General features: G+C 28.1%; 2 protein-coding genes and 2 long non-coding RNA genes across 4 annotated transcripts in view; 1 reads left to right on the top strand and 3 right to left on the bottom strand.

Annotated features, from left to right (window-relative positions):
• The window catches only part of LOC119687521, a 326,485-nt gene that overhangs the window by 236,603 nt on the left and 66,827 nt on the right, over positions 1-23,055 (top strand). The window lies entirely within an intron of this gene.
• On the bottom strand, positions 4,098-4,968 carry LOC119687529. The gene is made up of 3 exons (XR_005253196.1): positions 4,877-4,968; positions 4,655-4,813; positions 4,098-4,586 (listed from the first exon to the last, which is right to left on the bottom strand). It is a non-coding gene; the product is annotated as an uncharacterized LOC119687529 (long non-coding RNA).
• Positions 5,039-5,836, bottom strand: LOC119687530. Its single transcript, XR_005253197.1, has 3 exons — positions 5,741-5,836; positions 5,544-5,613; positions 5,039-5,478 (listed from the first exon to the last, which is right to left on the bottom strand). It is a non-coding gene; the product is annotated as an uncharacterized LOC119687530 (long non-coding RNA).
• On the bottom strand, positions 12,281-14,831 carry LOC119687526. The gene is made up of 3 exons (XM_038101869.1): positions 14,514-14,831; positions 12,431-13,281; positions 12,281-12,366 (listed from the first exon to the last, which is right to left on the bottom strand). The coding sequence occupies exon 2, from the start codon at positions 13,222-13,224 to the stop codon at positions 12,529-12,531; it is 696 nt and encodes a 231-aa protein (XP_037957797.1). The 5' UTR covers positions 13,225-13,281; positions 14,514-14,831; the 3' UTR covers positions 12,281-12,366; positions 12,431-12,528.

Below are 23,055 nucleotides of genomic sequence, written 5' to 3' on the forward strand. Positions count from 1 at the left end.
CATATGGTTTGTTTAGAAACAAGACTTACTAAAAGATTTGTCATGGTAGTTATTTGATTCATTACTTCCCGCATTAGTTTCATCATTTCTTTCATTTCACTCACCAATGCATCGCTGTGAAGATTATTTTTATTGAAAGAAATTTGATCTATTTGGTTGGCAGCAACTTGAGCGTAAGTTTGCTGAGAGTTTTTATTTGGAGTAGTTTGAACTGGTTGAGCGCGTGCAGGTTGAGCGAAAGTTTGCTGTTTTTCGTGTTGTTCTTGATGCTGATTAGTTGAGGATACAAATTCAGCATCAGGTTTTAGAAATTTTTTTTAAGTGGTGGGAAAGTAGACGCTTGCAGTTTTTTATACACTAAGCAGCCCTTGTAGTTTGCTGGGTGGTTACCTTCACAAAGAACACATTTAACATCATTTGTTCTGGATTTTCTTTCGCAGTCAGCCGATGCGTGATTACCAGCACACTTAATGCATTTGCGTTGTCTTCTACATCCTGATTTAGTGTGGCCATAGTGTTGGCATCTTGAGCATTGAGGTAACTCACGTTTAAAATGGGGTGGCTCAAAGGTAACTCGACTGTGGAGTAAGCTTTTAATGTTGTAGATATCTTTGTTATTTGGTTTTTGCTCTATTTCTACAACGAACATTGGAAGGGACCTTTTTGTTTGGCAATGTTTCATATTCCATATATTTGTAGTAGCATGTCCAAATTCTTCTAGAGCTGTTTTTATATCCCCAATATCGACGGAGGGATGCATATTTCTTAATATGACCTTAAAGCTCCTTTCATTTTTAGGTTTGTATGTATAAAATTCCGTGTTCTTACTTTCTAGCATTTTAACGATTTTTGAATAAATTTCCGGGGCACCGGGCTGTATACGAACCCGAGTAGATGAAATCACTCTCATTTCATATTTATTATTTGCAATTTCGTTAAGCAGATTTAAAAGTGGGCGAACGTCCTCAACTTTATCTACAAAAATTGGTGGTGATTTAAGCGGTTTTTCCTCTTGTTTAGCAGGTTGGTCTTCTTTTTCTTCCACTACCAGTCCATCAAATCTATTCGAATTACTGAGCCAGTAGTTCAATTTTTGTTGCTTTGGTTTTTTCATTTTTTCAGGACTGTCTCTAAGTCTTTTACTGCCTTTAACTTCGTTCCATTCTTCTTTTCTGCACGGAAAATCAATTTTGGCGTTATGGATTTCGCTCATAGATCCTGCTCGTTCTCGCTGAGAAACCTTTAGTAAAGTCGCAATGTCTGTACTTTGTTTATTCATTTTTTCTAAACTTTGAACTTGTTTAGTTCCAACATCTGCTGGTGAATTTTCACTTTTTAATTGGTGTGTACCACCTTCTTTTACCGGAGGTGGTGTTCTATTTATAGGCATGAAATGTTTTTATAAAATTTGTGCAGTCGTTTTATATAAAATATAAAAAAATATATAAAAGAATACAAAAAGAAAAAACAAATTAAAAGATTTTATTAAAAAATTACACAATTACACGATAAGCGAATTGCAATTGGTATAATTTCAGAGTCAATTTACAACACTTTTTTCTTTATTTATGTGAAGCTTTCAAGCTTTATATGCTGTCTCTATCAGCTGTTTTAGATGTGTGTGAAAAATATTAAAATAAAATTCAAAACAAAAATAATTTTGCAAAGTTAAACTCTTTTTTTGATAAAAACAAATGTTTTAAATTCAATAAAAGTTTCACTTATCTTTTAAAATCAGCCACAATTTTATTAGCTTTTTATTTAGAGTCACTGTCTCAACTTATTTAATTAAATTTGTGATCACTGTGTTCCATTTTTTTAATAAAAAACATTAAAAGTTGCGGAGCGATTTATTTTGCGCGCACTTTGTTTGTATATCTACCACTGATACCCCATTGAATTAAAAATTATATATAAATACATATATTGAAATAAGTCACAACTAATTTATTTGCTAAAATTATAACAGATTACATATTCGTAATCACAATATTGAGTTTATATTAATTAAAAAATATATTAGCCACTCTATTTCATTTATCTTTAACTATTATTATCTAAAACTGAAATAAAGTGCTTTATGAGTACACGAAAAAAAAATTTAAGGAACATTCAAACATTATTTATCTGAATCAAAAAATTAAATGATAAATGATAAATAAAAATAAATAAACCATCTTCAATATACAATATTGTTCTTTTATACTATAATGGAAAATTTAATTATTATATAGATATAAATAAATGATATGGAAAATGAAGCAGGAAGATTGTTGACATATGCCAAAACACATATATTAAAGAATCTCAAAACACTTTCAACAAATCCTTTACTGCTCTTATATAATAATGTAATAAATGTAATATTACATTTAATAATGTAATAAACCTTAGGGGTGCTATGTAAATTCATTAAATTTGTCTGTTTTAAGAATTAACTCAAATAATTTTATTTTATAATTTATTTGCTTCGAATGTCCATTTCTTTAATTAATACATAAATTAAAATTTAGAGCTCCAAATTATCATAACCTTAAATTAATAAAGATTAAAACTATTATATATATTATAATGTATTTAAAGCTTGAGCTGTTCAATAAATATGCATGTCTTAGATTAACCGACTTTCAGATCTTCTTGTTCTAGTTATGCTTTTATAAATCTTCAGCCCGATTTTGGAATCTGCATAACAGCAATACACCATCAAAGTAGCATAGCTGCTCCAGTTTTTACATAATGTTCTTTGTGATAGTAACATAGATGAAGATTATTTTCTTCGATATATATTGTATCAGAGATTTTTTATGCATGTGGAAGATGTAATAGTAACAACAACTAAGTAACATTTTATCCTACTTACTAGCAAATATATATTAAGTTGCATTCATATTAACGTTCATCAAAGTACACCAAAACTAAAAAAAGTGCTTGACGATTGCACTAAAAAATTAACAACATTCAAAAAAATGTTTGTAGGAAGTTTATCTAAACAAAAAATCAAATGATAAACACAACAAAATAAAAACAAATAAAATATCTTTATTATAAAATATTATTCTATTATATTATAAATGCAAATTTTATTTTTATGAATAAATATTTAATAAGGGAACAAAAGGAACAGGAATATTCCAAAATAATTTCATCCAAATATAAAAGAATCTCAAAACACTCGAAAATACTTTAGTGCTCTTATATACCTATATTATTTAGATAATTTTAAAGAACGTAATAAACATATGGAGTGCTATGTGAAAGCATTAAATTTGTTATATGATCTTAAGGATTAACTGAAATAATTTTTGTCTATAATCAATTTCTTTTTAAAGGCTAATGCTCTTTTGTTAATTAATAAATTAAAATTTTTAAATTATTAAATAATGTTAAAAATAAATATTCGCTTTATTATATTTTAAGCTTAAAATATGTATACATGTGTATATGTCTATTATGTGTATCCGCATTTTAGGTTGACTTGCAGATATATATAGTTATTGTTTTGCTTTTATTAATCTTAAATTTGATCTAAGAAATCCTAAATGTTCACCTCTTCATGTATAGATGATAAATTATCTACATAGTAAATTTATTTTTTGTCATGTCTGTGTGGAGTTCTCTCTACAAACAAAACAAACGCCTTCTGAGACTGTAGTAACACCTATTAGCTATGGTAATTCTTCATCTCAACATCTTTGACGTTCATTACGACTGTGTCAAGAGAGGTGACATTAGGGATGTCGCTTGAAGAATATAGTTCATATCATGCATGCTGGAACTAAATATTTAAAATGCTTCAAAGAAAACTGATTTTAATTAATAAAATATATAGTACTATATATATATAGTATAAACCTTGCTTTACAGAGTACAGCAATTTTTGAAAATTTTTTAAAATTCTAAATCAGATACCAAGTATCATGATACCAAGCATCATAGATTTAGAATCTATTATTATGACTATTAAGTAAATATATAGTGTTATATATTTAAAGCATAAAACACTTTACAAAAATAAAATTTTATTAAATAATTTTATTTTTTATATTTGTTAAATAATTATTAAAAAAATAATATTTAATATTTAAATAATATTTGCTTATAGACGTTATAAATGGAACTTCCAATATATATAATGAATGGGGATATAATTCATAGTTATAGTTTTCGATATTTTCCAATATACATAGAGAAAGACGCTATATTTCATATTTTTAGTTATCAAGGCATTTCAGTAGACGCAGAGGTAGTCGATGTTTTCCATAGTCGATGTAGTCGATGTTTTCCATAGTCGATGTAGTCGATGTTTTCCAATATACAATGAGAGAGAGGATATATTAATTATTTATAATTTTCGATGTTTTCCAATATATGATGTTTCCCAATTTTTACTTAATGTAAGTTTTAAAAGCAATAAATATTACGCTGGTTATAAAAATCCTTTAATTCCTAATGGGAGATACACATTTATCTCAACTATTACTTACTTTTCCTTTTGGAAGGCATTACTTTATTTTGTTGTCTTGTAAAAAATACATAATTAGGGCATTTGAATATGATGTAGTAGTTGAATCCATTAATATTTGGAGCTGAAAAGTATAAAAATAGATATAAAATATATATATTTATAGAATACACAGATTTGAATGATACCAACTTGTGTAATAGGAATACATGGAACTTATAATACAGATCATGAAAGAGGATTTTTACAGATATAGTTGTCATTATTTTGCTGATCACACGATAATTATATTTCAAAATTATTGTTGTTATTATAGTTTATAGTTTCATTTGTTCAGTTTATATATTGCTTCTGTAAATATATACAAATAAAAATTATTTCTATAGATTAATTTCAAAAGTAATATATATATACCTGGCTATAAACGTTTTCTTAAAATCACTTAATTTGTTTTTTCTTGGATTTACTGGTTACTTAATACTTTAATATATCTTCATATAAGAAAATTATTTACTGTAATTTACATATACGTTGTATTTATATATAGAATTAAATACATTTTATTACCATATATATATATATATATATATATATATATACTGCATTACACGCATTAAAATTGCAATTGTTGTTATCCAAAATCCTTAATCACGGCCTTTCCTTACGAATAGTGTTGCTTCATTTTTTGACTTGTAAAAAATATTAAATTAGGGCATCTGGATTTGGTATAAAAGTTAATTTCATAAAGATTTGCAGCTGAAACAACTAAAAACTAGATGATATTTATACTTAGTTCCGAGTAATAGAAATCTGTAATATATTATAATGAATCATATTTTTATACTTAGATACCAAACAGTTTTGCTTATGACTGTAATAAATGGAACTTCCCATATACTTCCTTTGCATATGGAAATTTTTTAAATGTATAGTTTTCAATATGTCCTAGAATACATGGTGAAAGAAGATATATGGTATTTAAAATATTATTTCATTGGCGGGTTTCATAATCAAGTCTGCAAGTATATAAAAATAAACTTTTTTTCTTTACTTTCTTAATTTGGAAAGTAATAAATAATACCTTGGTTGTGGAAATCCTTTTAATTATAAATGGAGATATGTTTTTTCTGAATTCACTAATTTGAGTTTACCTATCAATAATAAAATTATTTGTTTTAAAATATTACAAATTTGTAGTGTTTAGATATATCTATTTATATATATCTCACATATAAAAGTTTTAATTATTATTATCAAAACAGATGAATTTGCTCATACCTTTCCTTTGCAAACGGATAATTTCATATTGTAGCCTCGTAATGAAGAATTGAGGCATCATGATTATATATGTATATATATTGTGTTTATAAATATTTGTAGCTGAAAAAATAAAAAAAAAGAACATTTTAATTAAATCTAAATAATAGAAATATGTGGTAAATAATATATTAATATTTAATATATTTTTATATATATATATTTACACATTTTGTATTAAACTCTCTATTTTTAACATATAAAATATACAAGAACGCCATGATCAACCGAAGAATTAAAGAAATAATTAAAAATGACTCACAGCAAACATTAAAACAACTTAAAGATTTATAAAATGTTGTCAGAAGTATTATTCCTAAATATGTATGTTTATAAGAATAGTGGATCTGATAGGATTGGAAACCATATTTGTAAATCGTGATTTGCGACAATCAATACGAAAGAAAGCATTTTTCCATCGAATAATTAGCGGTTAGAATAATTGAATTAACGACTATACTTCGACACCTAAACCAGTATATGTAAATCATTAATGAACCAGACCCATACATATATATATCAAGACGATATATCGGTTGACAAATAAACCATATAACTGACAGAGTCAGCGAACATATGTCGGAAATCATATACAAAAAATAATAGATAATTTCAAATGGTATGAAATTGTCTATCAGATTATAATAAAAAAAATTTCATTCCAATAATATATCTGTTGTGTATTATCATTTTAAGTTCTCATACAGCTAAAAAAAAACCCGATATTTATTTCAATAATGCAAATACACTCAGTGAGATCAGAAAGGTTTGAATGTATCTCAAACTACTGAAAAAATACAGATGGTTACCAAGTGCAACTTCAAAGTTAAAAGTCAGCTTTGATGGAAAAATGGTTGAATAAAGATAGTAAATAATGTAAAATATATATTAAAATATATAAATATTGTTAGAAATAATTTGGAAAGGCAAAATCGAAAAACTCTGCCGCCTCTCCATGAACAAAAATCTTATACAATTTTTCTTAAAACGAATTTTATTATTATTTGAAATAACTTATTCCCATTCCTCAAGACCAGGGATATCATAAAAGAAAATTTTATTATTAATTAAAATAATCTTATAACGCCAGATATCATGAATTCAAATGTTATCATTATTTATATGATAATTTAATTAATTATTAGGATTATAAGGATAAATAACTCAATCCTATTTAGCCGTGTATTGTTCTAGAATAAAAATGCCCTAAAAGCAAATTTTATTTGAAATAACTTACTTCCATTTAACTAGACATCCATCCAGAATAGTTAGGAGTTAGGAGTTAATTACAATTACCTAGACATTCCTCCAGAACAGAGATGTCGTAAATTCTAAATTTGTCATGCATTTAGCCGAATCTCATGAATTCAAATTTTATTATTATTTAAAATAACTTGATCCTATTTCTCTAGACAATCCTTTGGAAGATGTAAAAGTTGATTGATGGTGATCGTCCACTTAAAAGACTCGTCACTGTAGTTTTAAATATTTGATATAATTTCATTTCATTAAGCTGGAATAACCTAATCCAATTTTGCCGAAAACTCCTCCAGAACAGTAAACTTCTTAAATCGAATTTTATTATTATTTAAAATAATATAATCTCATTTGCCCACACATCCCTCTGGAATATGCAGAAATTAACAATAATGATGATGACCATTCGCTTAAGGGAGTCTTCACTGTACTTTTTAATATTTCAAAAGTAACTTAACGCCATTTAATCGAATGTCATTAAATTAAATTTTATTATTATTATTAGATATAACTTAATCTCTCTCCAATATCGCCGGACACTTTCCCAGAACAGGGATGTTCTAAAATCAAACCTTTTCTTTATTCGGAATGTGTAGAAGGTAATTGATGATGATCGTCCGCTCAAAAGAGTTTTTACTGTAGTTTTAAATATTTCAAAAATGTTCTTGTGAAAAAGTTCTTTAATTTCGTTTCCCTATAGAAAAGCTCTTCTAAAGTATAGCGAATTTCTTAGTCTAAGTCGATTTTTTAAAAAATTTTGCCTTTTTTTTCTTAACTTGTTTTGAGCTACAGTTTTAGTCTTAACAACTACAACATTTTGTTGCTGGCGGTTGAGTCTCTTGCTGCTAACATTGTTGCTAACATTGCGGCTTTTCTTCTTGTTGTTGTCTTGTTGTTGTTATTGTTGTAGTATTAGTTGTTGTATGTTGTATGTTGTTGTTATTGTTATTGTGGTATTAGCTCTTAACTTGACTTTACTATAATTTTACTATGATTTTTCAAACGCACAACACACAACGCAACATTTTATTTGTTGTTCGTTGTTTTTGGTTTTGGTTTTTTTTTTTCTTTCATTCTGTTTTGTTTTATTTCACATTATTTTATGTTATTTATTTATTTTGTTTTTTTTTTTGTTTTTTTTCTGATTTGCTTTAAGTTTGTGCCGATGTATAAACTTCATTCATATTCAGTCGCACGACGCGGTTTTAAGAAGGCAAACGTTACCTGGCACAGCAAGTGAAGTGCATAAAAATTCCACACACAAAATATATAAAAATTGCAAAATCAAAGCATTTCATGCGAATTTTTGTGTAATATTTTGTGTAATATTTTGCATAAACGAAAAATAAATTCAAATATCATTTTCGTTATAATTAAATAGAATTAAATGGAAAAAAAAACAGTGATTGCAAAATAATATAATTTAAATTAATTAAAAAATATGCAATTGCATTGAAAGTTCTAACAGTTTGCGGTGCTTGTGTATAACAGTTACGGCTTTGAAGATAACAAAGCACAATAATGAATACAGTTTGAGAGTGACTGTAAGAGTGTTGTAAGGATATGTGTTGCCTGTTGTCCGCTTAAAAAGTATTTCATGTCATGTTTGTGTAATACATTTCGCCGCTCTCGCTCTCTCTCTCTCTGTCTCTCTTCATGTGTTCTGTGTTCTGTATTGTTAGTTCTTGCCGTTTATGCCTTAATGCCACCCACCAAGGATGTTGGCCCATTAAGTAAATAATAACTGATTTGTGTTCAACATAGAAATTTGTGTTCTTTGTGGATGAAAAAGATATCAAAGCTCGTGTATTTTTTGGAGAAAAATCGTAACAACACAACACAACACAAAAGAAAAAAAAATAGAATAAAAGTAAAAGTAGTAGTAAAAGAAAAATCTAAAGCAAAGACAAAAAAAAATGGGTTTAAACGATTTTGTCGCTTTTTTCTATGGTTCAGCACAGAATTTACATACATCAGCGTCAACGGCAACGCCAACAACAGCAGCTGTTGTTTCAGCTGCGCGTAGTGCAAGTGGTGCTCCGACAACAGTGCAAATGTTAAAAAATCATAAAAATTCACAAACTAAAAAATACAATTTAAATGATTTTCCGAATGATGTGAAATACACAAAGAATTTCCAACCAAATCTATTGGCCACACTAACAGCACCAACCGAGGCAAGTGCAACAAACAATACGGCAGGCGCTAAGACCTTGTCAACGGCAACTGCAGCTGCATATACAAGTGAATTGGATCTATATAGTAGAACGTCCGGTTTGCGTAAGAAATCCTTCATATGGAATTCTTTTCGCCTGCCCCGTAAGCAAAGAGGTGAGTCAAACCAGCCGAAAAGCACGTGTACCTATTGTTTTCCGTACCCGTACTCGTCGCGTTGTCATAACGAAAAATCAATTTTCTGCTGCCTTAAGCTACACTATATATATATATATGTATAGATATATATATAACTATATATACATAGCATACAAAATAATGAAATACAGCAATGAAAATACAAGAAAACTTAAAATAAAAAAAAAACAAAAAAAAAAGACAAAGAAGTGTAACCAAAATAAAACCATTCCGTCAATGCTATTCATTTATATTAATTGTATAATTGTATGTCAGTCGTCAGAAATTTAACAATCTAAAACCGCAAATTTTTATTCAAAATATAGTGCAAAATCCATAAATTTATTATGTGTGCGAAATACGAGTCCAACTGACCGTAGAAAGCAGCGAGCGGTATAGAGTTTTGCTGTGAAATCAACTCAAAATTAGAAGACCAAATAATAAAATCTATTAGCTTTGTTATACTATTCTTTTCGGTATAACAACTATTATAAATTTTACTATTATTACTTTTACACTATTATTATATTTTATATACACTCTGTTCATATTTTCTGCTTTAAACCGCTTTCGAATTTTCAATTAGAAAAATTACACAAAAAAAAAAAAAGTTCTACTTTGATTTCGCCTCGGCTTCGTTACGCGCTGTCTTCTGTGTATTATATGTATCTGCATGCTGACCCATATTAAGTCCATTAAGCTCTTCAACTCTTCAGCTCTTCTCGCTAGAAGCTGCGATGTTGCTGGGCAGTCTTGAAAATATTAACCAACATTAGTTAATTGCTGCTAATTAACTTGGTTTTGTCTTAAGTTATTGTACCGTGCCATTGTTGTTTTTGTTTTGTGGATTTTAAGCTGCGCCCGTTGGCCAAAAATATGTGATGACACATGTTGACGCCTCAATCAGCGCCTCAATCCAATGCGTCGACATAACTTTCAGTTACTCTTTATGTTGTTTGTTTAAACCGAAAATTCATCATCATTCACAGTGTTGACAAAATATCAAAAATTTCTACCGAATAAAGTTAGATTTTTTTTAACCCATCTTATCCATCTTACCCATCTTACCCATCGGTAACCAAACACTCATCTCTCTTTTTAGTCATTTGAAGTCATTTTTACTTTTCTACACAAACCAACTAAGATTTATGTCACTTTTGTTGATTTTTATGTTAACTTTATGCGGTTTTTGTTTTAATGATTTTACTTTATAGTACCAAAAAAAAAAAAAAACAAAAAGCAGCAGAAAGAGGAAATCATAATTCATAAATATATATTTATATAAAATATCTTCTTTTTTTCGCATAAATTTTATACTTTATTTTCACCAAAAATATTGGCAGGTTTACAGTGCGTTTACACTAACACAATTAACGCGATTAATCCATTTTAGCCTATTGGGTATTTAAATACCCAAGAAAGTGTAGACATGTAAATAATTCTAGCGTGAACTAAGTGGCAGGTATCACGATTTTTTACCTTAAAGGGGAAAGATGAGACTACAACATAAAAATAGAACAGCATAGTTCGTACTTAGTTAACTTTAGTTTTTCACAAGTTGAAAACATGGTTTTCTTTTTTTGTCAGAAAATGCTTGGGAAAAGTGTTGCCAAATATTAAAAAATGAGAAAAAACACAGAGACCTCACCCTTATTAAGCAGTTTAAATGTTTACTCTATGCAATAGAAATGCAAAATATGTAAAATTGATAGAAAAATGATCACACCAACGCCTGTCGGGTATTTAAATATTGCTGCATCTCAGCAATATATGAAGATATCAAAAAAGTTTTTATTTCTTCTAACTTCTGTGATTTCTAATAGTCATATATTAAAATTTTATCAAAATCGGACGAGCGGATCTATAAACAGATTTTAATGGGTTAATTCAAGAATGCCTCAAGGCATTAAGGCCTATAATTAAATTATTATGTTGGTGTTAATTATAATTACAATTACAACATAATTGCTTTAATATTTTGCGAATCCTCTAAATTTACTGAATTCAATAAAGCTTATTTACAAACTGTTTTTTTTGAAGGAATATAGCTTATTTATATCGTTTTCGTTTGGTAAATCCGGTTTCAATCTAGATTTACTCTTGATCTGTGAAACTTTGTTGTTATTTGTTGTTATTATTTAAATTTAAATTAAATTAACACTAATTTACTAATTATTTACCAAATTTTCTCAACACCAGATGTTTACACTAAAGCAATTAACTCGACAAGTATGTAGCAGAAGTGCTATTTTTCCTACAACATGCATACAAAGTCCATACAAAATCCATACAAAATATTTTGATCAAGTTTAAATATTTCTAACGAATACTTAGAACTTCAGATTAATATTGTATGTCCATCTGGAACCAAAATCTCATTAACAGCTGGACGAAGTTAACATAAACTATAATGCTTTCATGTGATAATTCTGTGCATTAAAAATTGCTTCCCGAGGTTTAAAATTTTCTTAACGGTTTATGGACGGGTAGTGCTTAATACATCTTTAAGAAACTTTGTATATGCCTGGATAACAGGCAATAGCAGACAATTGTGCGATTATTGTCAGCTCGTATAGAGCAAGGCATTATAAAAACAAGTGGGCTACATATTCCCGTATTTTGGGTAGAGTGACGGCTCCAATTATTTTTTGCAAGCTACTGTGAACCGGAACTAAGACTTCATGATGAGTTTAAGAATGAGAATGAGGAATCCTGGTTTTTATAAAAGTTGTTTTAATCAAATGTGTTTCGATAGTTTAACTTAATAGATTAAAATAGTTTTATAGTTTGTTTATATTATACTATAATGTATATTATTATATGTATAATTATATATATATTATTATGTGTATTACTATATACTATTTATATTATAATGTCATTTTAACTTACTTGAATTCTTTAACAGAACAGAACAGAACATCAATCAACAAAAAATAACAAAACATCTAGGCAAGAGCTTCAAACAGGATTTTTTTCTAATAAATAAATGGTTAAAATTAGTAAATATATATACTTGTAATGTATAATATATGTTTTTACCTTCAATATAATTCGTGTAAATTTTTTAAATTATAGAAAAATAAATAAATAAAAAAAAGTTAAAAATCCAAGCACCAAAAAATGTAGAGCACGAAATGTTAGAAGTCAGCACACTTCCACACCTCGTAACATGTCGACAAACATTTACTATCACTTAAACCCCTTGGAATAATCAATCCATACTCATTGATATCATTTTTATGAAAATTTAAGCCAAGTCCAAGCTTAAATATATGGCCATTATCGAAAACTATTTTTGAGATTACGTCGTTCATTGTATATTTAATATCCATCCGTAAACCACTTCTTAAAATATCAGATTTTAGTTTATTCAATCTTGATTCCTGAGTGGAGTTAGCACTGACATCATGTATTGTAACAATACGGACGAATTTCAATTTTTCGCAACGATTTATCAGCATAATCAGGAACTCTTCTAAATTCCGATAATGGTTTTCATGTCGCAGTAGTGGCTCCTCAACTATTACTTCAATTATCTTCGAGCTTAGGTACGGTCCAAAGATGTGATCATAGCCGATCCCTATATCATCGTTATTAACAATTTGTTTTTTTAAACATTTTTCAGGACGAAACTTTTCTTCTATTCTCTTTGTCAGGATGTCAATTCTGTCTATTAATTTCGGAATTTGCTGAAGTTGCTGCTTGGTTTCTCCATGGCCTTCTTTCATTTTATTCATGAGTACAAAAGCATTACGCTCGTACAAACTTAGTGCTTGTATCATCCGTCCTTTGTGATCGCAACTCATTGCCTCTTCTAATAAACTAGCTGCCATTTTGTCCAGATATTTTAAATCAGTATTATTTACTTGATTGATATCAAAAAATACAGTCTATAGAATAAAATAAAAACTTTTAATAACTTTTTTATTTTGTTTTGTACAAATTTGATTTTCTTTAAAACAAAAGCCGACTTAGTTCAAATTTAATTAAATAAGCTTGGATTGAATTTTGTAAACACATTTATAGGAAATAAATTTCAAATGAATTCAAGATTTTTTAATTTCCTTAATTATTTCATTTTCACTATCGTTTTCAAAGGTAAATGGATTTTTCATTTAACACAATTAATAAATAAACAGTAGAAGTTGTAAATCGAACTAACTAAACTAAACTAATGTAAATCCTAACAATCCCATAGGTTCACATATGAAACCCAACATAGTTTAATATAATGTAGATCCTCTCTGTCTATTTTGCTTCTCACTTTCGGCAGTTTCTATAAAACATTCAAAACGATTTTATCAACCCGAACATCATTTCTGAAATCCAAACCTTATTTAAATCTGTTCTAGAAGTTAACAGTATTTTTTCCTTTTTAAGTACATTGTGCATTTTTCTTCACGAGTTCGATGTAATTAAAACTGAAATAGACTTTAAGACCTTTTCTTTTTATACGCTTAGGTTAGGTAAGGTTATACTGGCCATACCAAGGGATCCATTTAGGCCTATGGGCCTTATTGTCTTACAGTATAATTAAAAACTCAAGGGTTAGAACCACTTAAAACCTTTGGAAAAGCTTATAATGCTATTCAGAGAGGGGTCTTGCATGGGAAGCACTCTTATCTTCCTCTCCATAACTGCAGCAGGTTTGGTTAAAAGAGAGGTTTAGTTTCCTAGCATGGTTATCTAAAATATGAAAACCTGTAAGTAAACGTACTACAAGGCTGGAGCATCTCAATGAAAGAGTTTAATTTTTTTTTACTGGATTATCTTGTAATGTCTTATTTAATTGCATTAGATTTTTAAAAATGTTAACATCTTGGGTTTCAATAATTATACATCCAAACCATAATTTTTTCTGTGTAAGCACTTAATCGATATACAATAAAGAAAATCTAATACGACGTTTACTTTTATGCTATGTTTAGACTATTGTACTTAATTCGACAAATATGCAGTATGTGCCAATTTTTAAATAAAATCAATACGAAAAATATGCTAAATTGCTTTTCAATAAGTCTAAGTGTGAACATCGTATCATAATTATCAAACCTGGTATTTATTGTTGCACATATGATGAGTTAATTACATTGATTTAAAAGGCACTGTTAGACTTTATTACCTTCTATTGAATTTAAGCCTTCTAGATATAGAAACGAAAGATATTTTGAACTTCTGGTTGGCTATAGAAAAATTACTAGTATTTAACGTATTTTCCCTTATCGCATTTACAACAGATTGTTTTTAATTCAACATTTGATTTTATTCTGCATATTTGTTTGGTTTACTCATGCGTTCCACGTACGCATATTTCCCGATGGAATTGATAAGGCACCTTTGTTCTGTTCATATAAAAATCGAGTCTTAAGCTTCACTTATCTCAGTATAAAAAATTTATATAAAAAACCAATTGTTCAAAATATGACTTAGGGCTTATACTCCAAAGTTGCTCACAATTATGGTTAATACACAATAAAATTATTTTTTTGATAATAATTTCAATGTTTACAATTTTTCTTTTTTTTTTTTGAATTTTCAATTTTTCGTATAATTTATTTAAAATTTAAGAACTCATAAAAAATAATAGAAAAAAATTTCATTAATTTTTTCAAGTAATTTTATGTGTGCAGAACGCCCATTAAAATTCCAAAAATGTTTCACCCACAATTCACTTCTTTGTTGCTTACCGCGCTACTCTCTGGAATTCATTCAAAATTTCTTGAAAAATCAATTTAATGCTCAGGTGTTTCCATTAAAAAACTACATAATTATTTGATTGAATAATAAAATATTGCTTCAAACTAAAATATTACCTTTGAAATGAAAATATAAATAATTTAAAAAACACTTTATTCGATTAATGAAATAAAAATTTTATTGATTACTTGGAAGACATGTAAAATGATGTTTCTCTCTCATTCACGCTCATTTATTCAAATCCAAATAATAGAACGTTGCAGTATGTAAAGAATATGGCATCAGATTATGAAAATTTTAGTATATACATTAGAATCTTTTGAAGAAAATGTTGATAGAATATTGTCATTACAAACTATTTCCACCTGGCCAAACAATGATTTGAACGATTAAATATTAATCAGCATAAATATTAATATAATTGAAGCCAGAAAATAAGTCTAAATTAAGCTAATATCGTGTTTCCACTGCTAACTAAAACTACTTGTATTAATGAAATTAATATTTGGTTCTTTCCATTGGCATAAGCTGATTCATGCATGTGACGTATGAAAAATATTTTAAATTTAAGGAATGTCCCTTGTGAGATAATTTTTTCATTATTTATCAGGGTATTTAATTCCCTTTTTTTAAGCGTTGCATTTGACAATTTTCACCTTAAATCAGTTGATTTATTTATAATGAGCTTTTATATATGAAAATTCTTCATATGGAAAATTATGCTCATTAGCAGCCTTAACGTTCAAAACTGCCTAGATGAGACAAATGAAAATATGGTATAAAAAAAAAGTATTATATTTTCCTATGGTTACATTAATCCGTACATAACTTTCATAACTTACTAAATATCAAGAGACCTTGATCTGATAAATCACCATCAAATTTTAGTTTCTTGATGTCAAAAACTGATCATAATAAGCATCTGCATCTATTGTTCAAAGATAATACCTTAAAACTTTTCAATTAAGAGATAATGGTTCAAATAGAAAAATAACAGTTAAGAGTTTTAAAAAGTAGGCAATATCTGGATTAATAAAATTGTTTTAAAAAAACAAAAACTTAATATTCACCATACTACTTCGGATATTGCTAAATATTCACTATCAGTGAATATATATTACAAACGTTTATTGATGTTTTTTGTCTGTATATAATTTTAAGGCAGCAAATGTCAGGCATTAAACCTCTCCCTGGTCACAGGTCAGAACATTGAGCCCATATTGCACTTGATTTGCGTTTATTACAGTTGGAGTTTTCCCTTTTCTCACCGATCTCATTGAACTGTCATTCTGTAGCGTTAGGGACCTGGTCAAGTTTATAGAACTGCCAGGTTAGTTTTCCTTAACCTAATGGGGGAGTCGTTACCTTCTTCGGCATTGACTGTATACTGATTTAAATCAATGTATATACCAATGCCATTCCTGTGGCACCACAATGGGCCATTATTTGAGATCAAGTGGGCTTTTTGGAAACAAGACCGCCATTCCAACCTACCTACCTACTTGAAGTTTTGACAATTAATATTTGTTCCTAGCTAATAATTTTTGTAGTCAAATTTTTTTTAAATTCAAACCCTATTCTATATGAAAAATATTCTTGCCATGAACATAAAAATGTTAATTAAAAATAACAACATAATTTTTTTTTTTGTAGAAAAGAAACGTCGGATTTTTTTCTTTAACCAATTATTTCAAGTTACTAAACTTAATTATAAATAATTACAAATGTTATCTTTTTCCTAACTAAGATTATCTATTGTCATTCTTATAAAATTGTTAATCTAATTATATCTATTATTATTTTAATTTAGTTTTTTTCATACAAATTACTTCTTAGAATATTATTAAATATTTTTTAAAATTAAAGATTAAAGAGATTATTTCGTACTTAGAAGAAGAACCAGAGACAAATGTGAAAAAAATTTTTTTTGACTTTGCTTTAATTCAGCGATTGCGATATTTAAGAACTGAATTTATTAAAATTAAATTAAATTTAACATATTTTTTATTATTAAAGCATAACGGAAGGTAATACAACGGGAACTTATATTCCAGTTACCCTAGTTCTAGATTACGAAAAAGTTTAACAACTGCTTTGGACCTTATTTTAGTCAAGTGTTCTATGGCCCTAAATTATTGGTTCTGCATCTAGTCATTTGTGCAGTCTAGGTTTTCTTATCTTTTCTGTAAAAGTTTTAAACCACCGTTAACCTGACCGTAGCTGTAGTTGCTCTACTAGTTAATGTACTGCTTTTGCTTTTGCTTTAAGAGTGATACTACTTAGAGATTCTTCATAAAGTTTTTATTCCATCTATAATTATTCTCTATAACCAGAGTGAAACAAAATATTATGAATATATAAAGTCAAAAACTTTTCGCCTTATTCGGTAGACAATTTGCCTTATTATTACCTAGGTATCGCTCATGACCTGGTATTCAAATTAAAAAAATAAAAGGTTTCTCTTAGCTATGCTTTGGTGGAACTGGTGGCATTCGCAAACCAATATTAGAAAATATTTTTTTAAAGGATTCGAATAACAAAAAAATACAAGCGCAAAAATTGTAGTTAAGTTCTTGAAATTTGGCTGACCATACAACGCTATTTCGAATATTACCAAGTACTCATCATCAATGGTCTTAGGAAATTTTCAAATATCTTTTTAATTTATAGTCCATATATAATTAAAAACCGCAAATGGGAATGGATCGGTCACACTTTGCGTAGACCGATGAGTAGCAGAAGAAGGGGCAGACCTGCTCACACCTGGAGAAGACAAACCGACACGGAAATGTCATACATGCGGAAAGGCTGGGCAGAGTTAAAGCTATTGGCCACTATTCGTACCGAGTAGAAGTTATTTGTTACGGCCCTATGCTCCTCCTAGGAGTTAAAGAATTAAATATATATATATATGTACTTTGTTTGGACTGCAAGTCTCAGGTTATCAATTTAAAAGCAATGACTAATCGTACTTTTCCACAACCAACCAAGGCTGCACTTGGACCAAGTGCTGAAGTTCTTGCGGTTTTGTCATTTTTTTTTATTTTTATTTATTTTTTTATTTTATTTTTATTTGTGTTTTTTTTTATATTAAAAGCAACATATACTGATGATGAGTACTTTTTTTTTGGTTTAACAGTTTAACTTTTTATTACCTATGTCTCGCTCAAAACATAGAAATCCGGATTAATGAAATAAAAGATTCATTTTATATAGATTTCATAGAAAGTGCAGGAATTTTCAGACCAATACAGAGAAAATTTTTTTTTGTAGGCGTTCTGCATGATTTAGAGAAATAGGCAGTTCGTTTAGACGGCTTGCTTTATTTTTATTTACGTATCGCTTATGATCTGTTATTCAGATTACTAAAATATAAGGTTTCTTCTAAATATGTTTAGGAAAAACTGGAAGACATTTAATATTTCGAATTATTCCAAAAGATATGCAATGATCTGGTATCCGTATTACTAGAATATAAAGTTCTCTCTAAATATATTGCAGAAAAATTGGAAGATATTCAATCTTCCGGATTATTCTGGAAGATATGCAATAATATGATATTCGGATTACTAGAATATCAAGTTCTTTCTAGATATGTTTCGGAAAAACTGAAAGACATTTAATCATCTGGTACCCGGATTTTTAGAATATAAAGTTCTTTCTAAATATGTTTCGGAAAAACTGGAAGATGTTCAAGACCTATATTAAGAGATTTTACTCCACATTTTTCTTTTTACATAAAGTCGGTTTTGTTTTTTAGAATTTTAACTTTTAATTTGAATCAGAGGAGAATTCCCATATGATGAAGGCAAAAGTGAATATTTCGAAATACGTATATGAATACAGAAAAAATTCGATTGAAATAAAAGTTAAAATTTTAAAAAAGAAAACCGATTTTTTAATTAATTATTAATTAAAATTAATTTAACCCTTTTGTATTATAAAAATGTTTTTAAAAAATTGTTCCACTTTGGAATGGTTGAGGTGGATTAATTGTATAATAATTATTGTTACCCATATAAATTTCTTCAGAAACATAAGATCAAAATTTTAACTTATTTCAATGGATACACAAATTCATGGACAATACAATGTAAAACATATTTGGAGTTCCAGAACTTGAATTTTATTCGCATACTCAACTAATTTATACTCTTCTTAAAATTTTGCTGATTCTGATTTAAACAATCTGACAATGATGAATAAATTAAAAGTTCTTTGAAAAAAATATACTTTTTTCAATGTTGTAATATTATTTCTTTCTCATAATTTTCATTAAAATTAAAATTTTTATAATTACATCTGCAAATATACATATTTTTCTATGTATATATTTATTTTAAAATGTACAACACACAAACCTTTGAAATGTAATCAAGACTCTTTTTCTGCTATGTCATAGGAGCTTAAAAGTCTATTAACCTTTTACGTGTTCATTTGCAATTTACAAAAAAATTAAATTAAATTATACATAAAACTACTAACGGGTCTTGCTGCGGATGTACCACGCTCATAGCTTAAAGTTTATACCGCTTGAAATGGAAGCGGTACAAGCAAAAAATTAATAACAGCTTCAAAAAACAAAAACAAAAAAAAAAATAAATAAGTAAATTAAAATATTGAAAAAAATGGCAACACCGTTTATTTACAAATCTTTAAAAAAATTTAAATAAATGTTGGAAATTTTTTGAATTTATTGGATTTCAAACGGATTCAAGATATTCATCCAAATTTCCTTACCAGCTCAAAATTTTTACGAATTTATATTAAAGAGTCTAAAGAAGCACGAATATATTTATATATATATATATATATAGGTATATATTATAAAAGGCTTAGAGCAACAGTTTAAAATATCCGCTAACATCTTATTTTCATTTTGTGTGAATATTTTTAGGGTAGGTTCGGCACAAACTTCCAAAGGTCCCACATTCCCGCTAACACACATAACAACACAACACACACTCCACGGTGTGCCCATAAAAGAGTCAGTCGATATATTTTTCGAACAGTTTTTAAAAGGTAAAACTTTTGCTATTTCGTCGCTATCTGGTAATTTGATCGCCATTAAAAAAAAGTAACAGTTGAAGTTTTTGGCACACTTTTTTAACCAAAAGATAACCGAAAATATAAAAATTAATCATTTCAAAAATATACAAAAAAATAAAAAAAATTTTTAAGCAAAAACTCTCGGATATTTTTCTTCCACTCTCTATAGTTGTATAACGATTTCAGTGAATAATCTTATATCTTCATTCCATCAATTTTTGTATTTGTGGAGTCTCTTCACTCTAAGCACTTCAAACTGTTTTTCAAAGAAATACATTTCATTACTTCATGCGCATGCTCCCTCTGGAGGGTGTTTGGGGTTAGTACCTTGACTTCTTGGCATAGAGCAGATATCTCTACTCACTTCCTGCTACATAAAACGTGGATTGCGGAACGTGAATATAACGCTTTTCGTTATAAACCGGCATTTTTATGTTTTCTCTTCTATTTTTTTGTGTTTTTTTTTATTTTTTATTTTATTTTCGTTTGTTTTAAATATTTTTTTTTATATATTTTGTTTTTGTTATTCTGCCTTCTTAATTTGCATTGTTTTTGACTGACCTTTTTTGAGTATTTATTTGTTTTGACTTTATTCCACATATTATAAACATTTTTTGTTGCCTATTTTATTCTGATACGAGTATTAAGCAAGTGAGTGTTGCCAGTTGTTTTCACAAACTTCAAAAGCATATTAGACGAAAGATGATATATGGGTATACAAAATTAATGGAAATAAGAAGATACTGTTTTAAAAGCCACAATTTATATGAAATCAATATTCGCACTGCTTATCAATTATATGACAATCGACTTAGCATAACAGCTCCGACTGATTTTACTATCATCATTCTTCTATCCACTATAACGAGAAATATGGAGTCAAAACAATTTTCTTAGTTTAGTGAAGAGAGTTCCTTTCGCCTTGCATTTCACTTACCTACCATTACAACGCTAGGTGAAACAAATCTTTTTTTTTTGATAATATTTCCCAAATATCTTGATTACATACTATTGGTCTTAGTTCATTTACATTCATCTTCTTAAGTTCATTGTCAAACATATTTTTTTTGATGATTTTCACAGTTTTACTCCAGAATTTGTTTCGAAATGAGTACATCCTGCAGTCAGGGAATATGGTATTCTTTCCCAGATATTTTTATTATAAGCTATTCGTCTAGGGTTATGTACATTCTTCTTCTTAGGATCATTGTCAAACATATTGATATATTAAACACTTATAGCTTTACTCTAAGAAATCTTTTTGTTATAAATGCATCCATCATTCGGCAAATACGATTTTCTTTCCCAGAAATTTTGATCAGCGTCTAACGTTACGTACGTACATTTATCTTTTTAATGTCGTTGTCAACCCTATTTATTAAGCGGTTTTTTCGCTGTCTTACTCCAAGAATTCGCTGCGAAATATATTTTTTTTAAGAATTGCATTTTCTGATTGGTGAGTACGATTATATCACAGCTATAAGCGTTTGTACTAATATGTTCTTTAACTGTCCAGTAAGTTTAAGTAAAGCAAACCAATAATAAGAATACTTCTCATGTATAATGGATATTTATTTAAAACGAAAAAATAAAACTATCCATTAGTCAAATAGTTATCAGAGAATCATTTTAAATTCTTTGCTAAATATTGCACATGCTTTTTTACTTACATTAAATAAGTATGTATATAACGTAGGTATGTAAACCTATATACAATAGGGGTATTCACTTTGTCTTGCAAACTCACTGCAAGGTGCAGAAAATGCACAGGTTGCGTGAGCTTGGAATGCACAACAACAAAATACACCCACAAAGTTTCTTATTATGGCTTCCAATCTTGCTATACTTAAACTCATGTATATATGCTTGCAACGAAACAAAAAATGAAAAAAAAACAGCTGTTTTGACATCTATTGCTTCTCATGTGAATGTGGTATCCTGCAAAAACAGCTGTTTTGACATCTGTTGCTTCTCATGTGAATATGGTTTGTTGCAAAAATAGCTGCTTCTTTTTGATGTTGCAATTCTGCAACAGAGGTGTTCTCATACTCTTGTAATCTCTTGCATTTCATGCACCTTGCAATGAGTTTGCAAGAGAAAAATAATACCTATAATATGTATTTATATAGCAGGCAAATGTTTGTTTAGTTTTAAAAGTAAAATAAGTAAGATTTGATTTTTTTTTATTAAAAAATAGGTCCTTTTTATATGCGAGTACTTTGAAAAAAAATTAATTATTTAATACTATTCTTTTTTAATAAAAAAAAATTGAGAGCAAAAACACTCAAATAAAAAAATTGAGATTTTATTAAACAAAAAATATTTTTTATATATTTAAAAATTTTTTTTATATATTCAAAACATTTTTTTTTATATTTCTAAAATTATAAAAATGATCTCAAATACAATAACATATATAACATTCTTTTCTTATCTTTTCAGGTCAGTTGATATTATTTTATTACAATACTTTCTGTTAATATATGAGTAAGTTCAAATGTTTATAGTAATGATTATTGTATTACATTTAAGACTCAATTAATTCGGTTATTCTACGCTCAAACCACGGTTTCGTTTTTAGACAGTTTCTCAGGAACCTGTACAGATTTTAGTCGAGGAATATAGGTGAACTTTCTACTAAAAATATTGACATTGTACTGCATTTTAATAAAAATATTTATAGTTAGTTGTTTTTTATAGATATTCTGTTGGTGCTACTTAAAGTTAAATAATACACAATAGACACGTAGAAAAAGTATCGAAATATATTTTAAATACTACTAAAACGTATAAATGGGAATTGATTAACAAATAATATAATGCTATACATAAAGATATGTCAGCTTTACCAGAAAATCGCTTGGGTTATACTATGTTCAGACACACCTTAATTTCGCAAAAATCTTAATTTCATATTT

This window comes from Teleopsis dalmanni, chromosome X, assembly GCF_002237135.1.
Source record: "Teleopsis dalmanni isolate 2A chromosome X, ASM223713v2, whole genome shotgun sequence".
NCBI classification, from domain to species: Eukaryota; Metazoa; Arthropoda; class Insecta; order Diptera; family Diopsidae; genus Teleopsis; species Teleopsis dalmanni.